Source organism: Chlorocebus sabaeus, chromosome 25 (genome assembly GCF_047675955.1).
Source record: "Chlorocebus sabaeus isolate Y175 chromosome 25, mChlSab1.0.hap1, whole genome shotgun sequence".
In the NCBI taxonomy this organism is placed as follows: Eukaryota; Metazoa; Chordata; class Mammalia; order Primates; family Cercopithecidae; genus Chlorocebus; species Chlorocebus sabaeus.
The window spans coordinates 74,224,077-74,236,312 of record NC_132928.1 but is presented as its reverse complement, the minus strand read 5'-3'; the positions used below and the strand labels follow the sequence as shown (position 1 = coordinate 74,236,312).

At 37.9% G+C, this 12,236-nt stretch overlaps 1 protein-coding gene across 1 annotated transcript in view; it reads left to right on the top strand.

Annotated features, from left to right (window-relative positions):
* ERO1B (endoplasmic reticulum oxidoreductase 1 beta) overlaps positions 1–12,236 on the top strand; it is a 67,060-nt gene that overhangs the window by 35,034 nt on the left and 19,790 nt on the right. The window contains exons 6-8 of the mRNA XM_007989877.3: positions 3,443–3,516; positions 10,774–10,894; positions 11,349–11,395. Of these exons, the coding sequence (XP_007988068.1) occupies positions 3,443–3,516; positions 10,774–10,894; positions 11,349–11,395 (242 nt within the window). The remainder of the gene's footprint in view (positions 1–3,442; positions 3,517–10,773; positions 10,895–11,348; positions 11,396–12,236) is intronic.

Below are 12,236 nucleotides of genomic sequence, written 5' to 3'. Positions count from 1 at the left end.
TCAGGTAGGCAGTTGGGTATACAAGTCTGAATTAGGGGAGAGGTCTGGAAGTCAGTCAACGAATAGATGGTATTTAGCAGCCATAACCTGAGTGAGGTCACCAAGGAGAGAGTGTAAATAGAGGAATGATCTAGGGATTAGGCTTAAGTCATTACAAAATTTTGGGGTAAATTGCCAGTTTATATTCTTTGTCATTTTTTTCTCTATTGGGTTGGATTTTTAAATTATTACTGATTTGTAAGCATTCTTTATATAATGTGATAATTCTTTGTTGGCTCTATTGGTTGTTAGGACTTGTCTTTTAATTTTGCTTGTAGTTTTTTGTTGTTGAACTGAAATTTTTGAAACTTAAATTTTTTAAGTATAATACACATGCAGTAGAGTAGAAAATTATTAAGTGTAAAGGTCAATTTAACTTTACAAAGTGAACGCAACTCTATAGCCACCATCCAGAGCAGTACACTTGCTGCCCGGATTACCATGTGGGCTTTTCCTAGTCATTATCACCTTCCAAAGTTAACCATGATTTTGAGATACCGACAGAGATTGGTTTTAACTGTTTATAAATAGAATGATATAGAATATATTCTTTTGTACCTGGCTTCTTTTTGTTAACATGTGTCTGAGATTCGTTCATGTTTTTGGACATAGCAATGTTTAATTCTTTTTTATCGGCACATAATATTCTATAGTAAGAATGTGCCATGTCTCCATTCTGCTCTCGATAGCTTATACTTTGGGGCCATTTCAAAAATATTTTGGTGGATACAGTTGGACATGGTGACTCATGCCTGTAATCTCAGTACTTTGGGAGGCCAAGGCAGGAGGATTATGTGAAGCCAGGAGTTCAAGATCAGCCTGGGCAACAAGTGAGATCCTGTCTCTACAAAAAATAAAAAAAAAAAAAAAATAGCCAGGTGCAGTGGCGTGGGCCTATAGTCCCATATATGAGAGGCTGAGGCAGGAAGATCACTTGAGGTCATGAGTTTGAGACTGCAATGAGCTATGATTGTGCCACTGTACTCCCCAGCCTGAGTGACAGAGTGAGATACTATATGTAAAAAAATAAAAAATAAATTTGGTGCACACATATGTACATTTTTATGGAGAATACACCTAGGAATGAGATTAGGTACTGCCAAATTGTTTTCTAAAATTGCTACCAGATTGTATTGCTACTAGCAGTGTATCAGTTATTTTTTCTATAACTTCTCCAGCGACTGGTACTATGATTTTTTAAACAGCTTTACTTTGAGGTATAATGAAATATGACACACAGCATATAAAGCATACAGTTTGATGTTTTGACATGTGTCCACCCATATAACATCATCACAATTAAGATACCATAGGCCAGGTTTGGTGGCTCATGCCTGTAATTCCAGCACTTTGGGAGGCCGAGGCAGGGGATCACGTGAGGCCAGGAGTTTGAGACCAACCTGGCCAACATGGTGAAAATACTACTTAAATACTACTAAAAATAAAAAAATTAGCCAGGCATAGTGGCGGACACCTGTAATCCCAGCTACCTAGGACAGTGAGGCAGGAGAATCACTTGATCCCAGGAGGTGGAGATTGCAGTGAGCCAAGATCATGCCACTACACTCCAGCCTGGGTCACAGAGCAAAACTGTGTCTCAAATAAATAAGTAAATAAATAAATAAATAAAAGATAAATTGACTGGGCACGGTGACTCACGCCTGTAATCCCAGAACTTTGGGAGGCCAAGACAAGCAGATCACTTGAGCCCAGGAATTTGAGACCAGCCTGGGCAACATAGCGAGACCCTGTCTGTACAAATAAATAAATAAATAAATTAGCTGGATGTGTTGGCATATGTCTGTAGTTTGAGCTACTTGGGAGGCTGAAGGTAGGAGGATCACTTGATCCCAGAAGGTCAAGACTACATTGAGTTATGATGTCACTGCACTAAGACCCTGTCTCAAAAAAAAAAAAAAAAAAAAAAAAAATCACTCCCAGAAAGTTTCTCATTCCCTATTCCATCTTTTGTGCTCCTCATTTCCCAGTTTGAAGACTACTACTTTAACCTCAGGACACTATCTTGAAAGGATAAGCCTGAGAATTCTCATGTGAATAGTGTTGCATCCATCTTCAAACTGACTTTTGGAAAAGTTCAACTAGATAACCTCTAAGGTCCCTTCTAATTCATTTATAAATCAAACTGAGTCAGCTTTATTAGCATTGGATGCACAGTCAATGTTTTTTCTGGCTTAGGCATGGCTTTATTGTGGTTTTAGGCAGGGGTTAGGTGAAAGAATCAGCAAAGCCTCCTCAAATGAGGATGCTCAAAGAAGAAAGTTCCTGAAAGTCAGTCATATCGTTAACAAGAAAATAGGAATTTATATCACTATTGCTTTGTTCTTCACTATTTTCAACATAAGATCTATCTTATTAAACACAAGTTTAGTTACATCATTTTAGCTATAATTAGGCATTATTTTTTATGGCATCATGTATTTCAATTGAGTCAACTATGATACAATATTTTTGTTAATTTTTATTATATACTCCCATAGGGAAAAAAATTCCACAGTAAGTTGAACTGGAAAACTATATTGATAAAGTTGATGTGGTACAGCCAAGCTTATACACTTCTTTGTAGCGGCTTCTCAAAACAAATTCTTGATTATGACAGTACCACATTTAGGAATTACCTGATTTTTACCTTTATATACCTGATTTATATAGTTTTTTGTACCTTGTTTTTTCCTTTTGTGTTATGAATAAAGAGGGTAGCAAAATGATGCCTCTCTGATAGATCCTACCATCGTGAGTATTCAATACAGAGAAGGCCTGAATATAGGTTTGTTAATGTAGATCAAAGTTGTTTTCAGTGAAGTTGTTCCTTATCAGTTCTTCCAGTTAGAAATCTTGATCATAGATTTTGTTAAATGTTAAGTAGGCTGTGAAATGAATGATACACCATGATGAAAGTGGCATTGTTGTAACCAGTGAATACCACATTGGATGGGAGATTATAGAAATACAGTTACTGCTATTTTAGATCTTGTAAGTATAGAAGCAATTTCAATTAAAAGAATTCTGAAAGTAAATTTAATTACTTTAGGAAAAAATACAACTAACATTATAATTTCTAAGTTAATTGAAAAGTTTAGCTTGAGTTTTGTATTTACATGTTATATGTATTTATAAATTAATTTCTAGTTAAAATAATTATTATTGACTAGTCCTAATAATTCAGTGTAGTTAAGAAATATAAATTACTCAAGGAAATTAATATATATATTTTCATATAACTTGTTTTTTATCATTCCTTCATGTAATCACTAATAACAGAATTGTGGCATCATCTAATCTTCAACTGACCTCAGATTATCTATTTTAATGATACTAGAATACAGTGTTAAAAGTTGCAGCTCCAAATTTAATAATTTTTCTTTTTTATTCCTTCTTCCCATAGTAATCAAAGCAAAGAAGCTTTCATTGACTGGGCAAGATATGATGATTCACGGGATCACTTTTGTGAACTTGATGGTAATACAATAAACTATTATCATTACATTATTTTAACTTTAACCTTTTTATGAGACATTTTTAATCAATGAAAATATAAACTGAATTATAGCTTCAATACTGGATTTTGCTAGGTAGACCTTCTTATTCATACTGGCATTTAATGAGAGCCTGTGTTCCAGGCCTTGTGTTAAATGCCTTAAATACATTATTTCTGGTCTCTGCAGCTACCTTCATTAGTGTGTATTAATTTCATATCTGAGAAACCTGAGTCTGAAAAAGACTAAATAGCTTGCCCAAGATCACACAATAGCAAGAGGCTGAGGCAGGATTTGATCCCATATCCGAATCCAAAACCTGTATTCTTTCCATTATGATACCCCATCTGCCACGGACCTTCAATTGAAGCCACTTAGTTATAGGTCTGTGAACATTTTGTAAAAATATTTACACTGGAATTTGCTAGAGGTCTTAACAAACTCATATAAAGATGCTTTCTGATGCTGGAGAGGACTTTAATTCGACTTCTCCACAGCCCTTTTTCCAAGAGTCCCCTGGAATGGTAGAAAGACTGGACACTCTCCACCAGAGTAACTACCACTTCTCTTAACAGAAGGTAATTGCAGTGACTCAAAATGTTTATCTATAGGATAATATTCCCAAAGAATTGTGCTAAGTAGGCATAAATCATTCATTTGGTTTCTCTTCACCTTTTTCCTTGGTATTGTAATATTTTTCATAGTGGAAAATAATTTGGGGATTAAGTATGCATAGTTGGAAATAGTTCTTTGGAACTCTTCAGGCATCTAGAGTGATCTGCTTCCTAAAGTTTTAAAAAAGATTCACAGGTACAATTGTGCTATCAATCCAGCCTGTAGCGGAGTAAGTTAGAGTGAGCTTCTATTGTAGTATGGTAAACTGAGAATAATGGTGGGAGATGGAATGTTATCTTGGTTTATGTGGTTTCAGTAAGGAAATTTTAAAGGAATCTGAGTAAGGTTATACCAAGGGGTAATTAATGAAGTATCCTCTCCATGATGTATAGAATTGGTAAAGGTTTTTTCAAAGCAAGCCATTGAACTTCTCCTTACTCTTGCATTTGCTCTGTTTGTCATTACAGTTATATTTGAGTGCTTAACACTCATCGTCATTTATTTCTAAATTGTCTGTTTACCTATTCTTTGATGAAAGTATAAATAGTGCTTATTTAATAGGTTTTCAGATTAATAATTTGTGTGAATACATATTACTCATGGTAAATTGGTAATTAATAAAAATACTTAATTGCAGGAAGTACCTGCTATAAATAATTGATATGTAGATTACCTGCCATCAGTATAAACAGTGTTAACTTTTTTTTTTTTTTTGAGACAGAGTCTCGCTCTGTCGCCTAGGCTGGAGTGCAGTGGCACAATGTCGGCTCACTGCAAGCTCCGCCTCCCAGGTTCATGCCATTCTCCTGCCTCAGCCTCCCGAGTATCTGGGACTACAGGCACCCACGACCACGCCTGGCTAAATTTTTGTATTTTTAGTAGAGATGGGGTTTCACCGTGTTAGCCAGGATGGTCTCGATCTCCTGACCTCGTGATCCACCCACCTTGGCCTCCCAAAGTGCTGGGATTACAGGCGTGAGCCACCGCACCCAGCCGTGTTAACTGTTTTTTAAAATATTAGTTTCTTAAATTGTAAAAAGTAAGAGATGTTTCTTAAGAATTTATATGAAATCATCCCCTTAAGATTTTCAAGATTATATTTTAAATCAATATTTTTATATTATTATAAAACCATGGTACCTACTAATTGGTTTACCATGATTCTTCTGAGTTGTAATATTCATATATATTCCAATGGTTTATATGCAGTTTTGTTTTGTTTTGTTTTGTTTTGAGACGGAGTCTCACTCTGTTGCCCAGGCTGGAGTGCAATGGCACAATCTTGGCTCACTGCAACCTCTGCCTCCTAGGTTCAAGCAGTTCTCCTGCCTCAGCCTCCCTAGTGGCTGGGATTACAGGCATGCACCACCATGCCCAGGTAATTTTTTTTATTTTTAGTAGAGACAGGGTTTCGCCATGTTGGCCAGGCTGGTCTCGAACTCCTACCCTCAGGTGATCCACCTGCCTTGGCCTCCCACAGTGCTGGGATTACAGGCGTCAGCCACCATGCCTGGCCTGTAGTAGTTTTTAAAATTACTGTCAGGGTAGCTTTATAATCATTGTTTAGTTATTGCTGTTTCCCAAATTCAGTGGATTAAAACAAAAACAAAAATACAAAGAATATTTACCCAGTTTACTGGGGAATATATTCATATACCCCATTTCCTGCTGTTTTGTTGTTGATAATGACTTCGTTTGAATAGAAGATGATCCCTATAGATCAAATCATAGTTTTTAAAATAATTTAGTAATTTAGTATCCTTTAAGGTAAACTGCTTTTCCTACCACTCTTTTTGTTGTTGTTGTTACTATGTTTATCATGGCTTGCTTCTTCTTTGTGGTTCATGTTTCTCCTCAAATGTCACTTTATCAGAACAACCTGCTCTCATCTCACTCTGTAAGATAGTAGCCACTATCACTCCCTGTCCCTTTGCACTGCTGGCCCCCACCCTGCCCAAGCACTAACAACTGCCTGACAGTATATGGTGTATTATTGAGTGTATCGATTTCTTGTCAGTCTTCCCCAGCTAGATTGTGAGCTACTTGAGGGCAAGGGCTTTGTTTTTGGTTCACTGATGTATCCCTAGTACCTAGAACAGTGCCTGGACGTGGTAGATGCTTAGTAAATACTTGCTGAATGAACTAGTTGTTTCATAAAAAGCCTAAATAGCATGATAGATTTCTAGTTTGTTTTTTTTTTTGAGACGGAGTCTCGCTCTGTTGCCCAGGCTGGAGTGCAGTGGCCGGATCTCAGCTCACTGCAAGCTCCGCCTCCCGGGTTCATGCCATTCTCCTGCCTCAGCCTCCCGAGTAGCTGGGACCACAGGCGCCCGCCACCTCGCCCGGCTAGTTTTTTTTTTTTTTGTAGTTTTTAGTAGAGACGGGGTTTCACTGTGTTCGCCAGGATGGTCTCGATCTCCTGACCTCGTGATCCGCCCGTCTCGGCCTCCCAAAGTGCTGGGATTACAGGCTTGAGCCACCGCGCCCGGCTAGATTCCTAGTTTTATTTTTTCCCTTAAAATATGTTCATTAATAAATTTAATGTTTAAAACAGTAGTTTCTAAATCTGGTTGTGTATCAAAATTTCTTGAGCACTTTATAAACTGTATCTTCTCCTTGACTGTAAATGATGTTTTAACAGTGAGTTAGTAGCAGTTTGGGGTAGGGTTGGTGATGGAGGGGCTTTAAGCTGAATCCTGAGTCTATAATACAGTATTGTTTTATCTGTGACCATAGCAAAGAGCTTGCACACTAAGTTGTCCTATATGCTATCATTAATGTTTAAGAGATATATGAGTTAGGAAGTAGGGAAGAAAGTTTAACATCCTAGAAAATGTGGTATGACCTCATAACTCTATTAAATTAGGACAGTGACAAGGAAATTCAGTTGGAAAAAATCGTATACTTGAGGCCGGGCACAGTGGCCTATGCCTGTAATCCCAGCACTTTGGGAGGCTAAGGCGGGTGAATCACCTGAAGTTAGGAGTTTGAGACCAGCTTGGCCAACATGGCGAAACCCTGCCTCTACTAAAAATACAAAAACTAGCCAGGCGTGGTGGTACATGTCTGTAGTCCCAGCCACATGAGAGGCTGAGGCCGGAGAATTGCTTGAATCCAAGAGGCAGAGGTTGCAGTGAGCCGAGACCATGCCATTGCACTCCAGCCTGCGCAACAGAGTGAGACTCATTGCAAAAAAAAAAAGAAAAAAACAAGTATACTTGAAGAGGAGGAAATAATACTAGTTCAACTGCATGAATTCCCAGAGTTAGGAATTATGAAGCTGCTTTGTAGAGGCAGAAAGAAGATAAAACTTTTGTAGGGGAGGTCATAGTAGAGGGCCAGATAATTTAGAGAGAATTGTCTGAATGAATGATGCAGCTGTACAAACTGAGACAAGTTGCAGTTGAGGAACAAATGAAAATCAGTGTCACAGATGGCCCAGGGATAAGGATGGGCACTGCCAGCTAGTGTGTTTGTAGAGAACTTGGCCTGTAGTTGCTTTCTGCCACACCATTTGCTCACTCTGGATGTCTTATGAAATTCTTGTCAGTATAGAGCAGAGGCTGGTAAGGTTTTTAAGTAATGGACTAATAATAACTATTTTAGGCTTTATAGACTGACTATAGGGTCTCTGTTGCAGTTACTCATCTCTGCCATAATAGTGTGAAAGCAGTATGTAAGCAAATGAACATGGCTGTGTTCCATGAAAACTTTATTTACAAAAATAAGCAGCAGGCCAGATTTGGAACACAAGCTGTAGTTTGCAAACTCCTTGTGTAGGTTAACAAAACCCACTCTTCATGATTTGAGAAAGTATTACAAGATTTTTTTTTTCAAGTATTGATTAAAGTAAGGGAATAAACATTAAGAATCTTAAAAATTTAAGTTTTACTTAAGTAGTTATATAAACTGATATAATTGAGCTGTGTGTTGTGGTGAGCACCTGGAGTCCCAGCTACTTGGGAGGCTGAGTCAGGAGGCTTGCTTGAGCTCAGGAGTTCGAGTCCAGCCTGCGTAACAAAGAAAGACCACATTTCTTAAAAAAGAACAATGAAAAACCTGATATAATTGATTTTCCTCTTGTGATTTTTTTTTAGCTCCCTTAAAGTATATTTTAAATCATCATGGTTTAATATTTGAATCATGGTTTTTCTTCTTTATTATTTGGTTGGTTTTGTTGGGAGAAGCGGTTGGTACTCGTCCAATTTGCACATTTGTAGAGGATTCTATACACATGTAGTCCTACATGTACACACACACACAAATTATTTAGAAATATGTACGTATATATGCATCAGAGAACATAAATTAATGTTATATTTAATTGTGAAACTTATACGTAATTCAATTTTGCAGACAAATTTATTTAAGAGCAGCTTTGGAGAATAAGACTATACAACTAAATACTGAGTTTTAAGATTTTTTTTTCTTTACTAAAAGCCATACTTTTTTTTTTTTTTTTTTTTTTTTTTTTTTAAAGAAAAAAAAAAGGGCCTGTTGCTCAGGGTGGAGTACGTGGTGCCATCATAGTTCGCTGCAGCCTCCAACTTCTGGGCTCAAGTGATCCTTCCACTTCAGCCTCCCAAGCAGCTGGGACTAGAGGCATGCACCACTGTGCCCATATCAAAAGCCACACTTATACTTCATAATTTGAATTTTTATTTTAAATTAAGATTTTTGAAAGTTACTGTTTTTGAGTCCTGAGTCAATCTGTGTTCTTGGACAGTTTTTTCTATCCATCTGTAAATTGTTTTATTTGCCTTGTTTTTTATAGTGGAGTATCTTTACAAATTTAGAGCTAGAAATAGAGCCAGTATTCCTATAGTCTGCAAAATCATGTTTCCATTGTCTAAGTTATATACAACCCATTTAATATAGTAAATTGTTAGTTATCCTTGTATTCTTCCTACATCATGAAAGTGCCAGGCGGGTGGATCACCTGAGGTCAGGAGTTTGAGACCAGCCTGGCTAAGATGGGATAACTCCATCTCTACTAAAAATACAAAAAATCAACTGGGCATGGTGGTGAGTGCCTGTAATCTCAGCTACTTAGGAGGCTGAGACAGGATAATTGCTTGAACCCGGGAGGCGGAGGTTGCAGTGAGCTGAGATCTCACATTGCACTCCAGCCTGGGCGACAAAGCAAGACTCTGTTTCAGAAACAACAAGTGCCAGGTAATTCTTGGAAGGCATGGATCAGGATGTTATTTTGCCCTGTGATCATGGATAATCCCAGTCTGTGGTCATTGACTGTCCAGGGAATACTGTTTACTTACAGGAAAATATACTATCAGGTAATGAAAGAGGGACATTTAATGACCATATTTGACTCCTGTTTTAAACCAGATGCCTATGTATTATTCTTTAAACTAATGACAACAAAAGGTAGTAAGCCTATAAATAAAGGAATATATCTGTGCCATCATATATAACACTTGAGCTTATATGTATTATGAGCATATATGTGTGAGGCCTAGTCATTGTAATTTTTCTTTAGCTATGAAAATCACGTTTCCCATTTCTATTCAGAATGTGAGGTTCAATAATTAAGATTTTAAAAATTTTTTGTATTCCTTAGAGATCTTAATTAAAATGTCCAAATAGGGCCGGACATAGTGGTGGCTCACACCTGTAATCCCAGCACTTTGGGAGGCCAAGGCAGGTGGATCACGAGGTCAGGAGTTCGAGACCAGCCTGGCCAACATAGTGAAACCCCGTCTCTAGTAAAAATACAAAAATTAGCCAGATGTGGTGGCGGGCGCCTGTAGTCCCAGCTACTAGGGAGGCTGAGGCAGGAGAATCACTTGAATCCGGGAGGCAGAGGTTGTGGTGAGCTGAGATTACACCACTGCACTCCAGCCTAGGTGACACAGTGAGACTCCGTCTCAAAAAAAAACAAAAAACAAAAGTCCAAATAGTGGAGATCAGGTAAATACTCATTTGGGTTTCAATATGGAAAGTGGCTATTTCGTTTTAAATATTTCAACAAGTTTGTGAAAGTTATGCCTACTACGTCCTTTTAGTTTGAAAGCAAAAAAACCACTTCAGTATGTTAACATCAGTAAAAACAGTAATATATAACTTTTAAAAACTGGAGCATGGTATAGCTTTATGAAGAATCAGATTTGGATCACAAAGTTATGGAGCCATTTACTTTATAACTCCAAGCAGAGAGTTGCAGGGAAATCTCTATTTTTAATACAATATATGTTACAAAATGTTTCCAAGTGCGTGGTTAGGTAGGTATATTCTTAGAGAATAAATCATATGAAATATTAAAGCAGGTTATGATTCTGTTTGGTCTTTTCAGTCCTGGGTGGTTAAAACTTAAGAAATGATTCATGCCTCTGATAAGGTGAAGGGAATGTTGTATTGCTTAAGAGAGCACTGCATATCCAAAGGAAATGGAAGAGTTGTTTTTCTTCTCTTCAGGAATTTGTCCAAGTTATTCCAAGTCCTGCATCAAGTAGTCACAAGTATACTAGCCACTGTACCATTTAAGTTGGAGATTACTTGAAAAGCATGGCATTTCTCTTACCTTTGAGTAGTCCGATTTGCTTTGTACTGTTAACTCTTAGATAAATGGTGAAATATGGATGGTTTTTATGAATTGTTTCTTGTTCAGATGAGAGATCTCCAGCTGCTCAGTATGTAGACCTATTGCTGAACCCAGAGCGTTACACTGGCTATAAAGGGACCTCTGCATGGAGAGTGTGGAACAGCATCTATGAAGAGAACTGTTTCAAGTAACTGGAGGGGGTGGGGGAAGAAGGAACGACTGATAAAGAGAGGGTGGGGAGAGGCCGGGTGCTGTGGCTCACACCTGTAATCCCAGCACTTAGGGAGGCCGAGGCGGGTGGATCACCTGAGGTCAGGAGTTCAAGACCAGCCTCGCCAACATGGTGAAACCCCATCTCTACTAAAAATACAAAAAAATTAGCTGGGCATGATGCCAGGTGCCTGTAATCCCAGCTACTTGGGAGGCTGAGGCAGGAGAATCGCTTGAACCCGGGAGGCGGAGGTTACAGTGAGCAGAGATCACGCCATCGCACTCTAGCCTGGGTGACTAAGTGAAACTCTTGTCTCAAAAAAAAAAAAAGAGAGAGGGTGGGGAGAGGAGTATTTGTTTCTACTGGAATAAAATTATACACTGTAAAAGTTAAACCATTTTATGTTCGGGTATTATGCTTTCTTTTTCAGGCCTCGATCTGTTTATCGTCCTTTAAATCCTCTGGCACCTAGCCGAGGTAGGTTTTTCCTATGTACATTTTCACGCTTTTCATTGTTAATAAAATGTCTTTATAACTAAACTTTGTATTGAAAAAGCTTTCATTTTTATATATTGTTTAATTTGAATGATGAACAAAAAGTATAAGATTAGTTCATAGTCAAGTCTTGAGATTTCTAGGCATGTTGTTTTACATAATTACTGTCATTTATTGTGTGCCTGCTCTGTGCCAGACCCTGAACTAGGAAGTTTATGTAAAATAATTAAAATATGTGAGTAAGAAATATATATCAAAGATTTCCTGGGGACTTCTTGAAAAATCTGGATGCTCAGGCCCTACACTATACTAATTAAGTCAGAATCCTTGGAATGAGAACAGCAGGCATGGGTATTTTTTAAACTCTCCAGATGGTTCCAGTATGCAACCAAGTTTGACAGCCAATGTCTCGTAACTGCTTCTAAGACTTCAGCGTGCGTACAAATCACCTAGGAGCCTTGGTAACACGCAGGTTCTGATTCTGTAGATCTTGCGTGAGGCCCAACAGTCTAACATGCTCCCAGGTACTGCCTCAGGTGCCGACTCATGTGCCACACTTTGAGTAGGAAAAATGAGAAAGTAGGCTGCCTTTAGCAGTGCTCTATATCTGTACTGTCCAATAAAGTAACCAGTTTCCACATGGGACTGTTGAACACACGAAATTTGGCTACTGTGAAACTGAATTTTAAATTTTATTTAATCTTAGCTTATTTAGATGTAAAAACTGTATTGCTGTTAGACAGAACCTTATTGTTTTGGTAAGTGGTAAGACTACTACAACCTATGTGTCATGTAACATATTTTTGTTGTAGTGTGTGTGTAC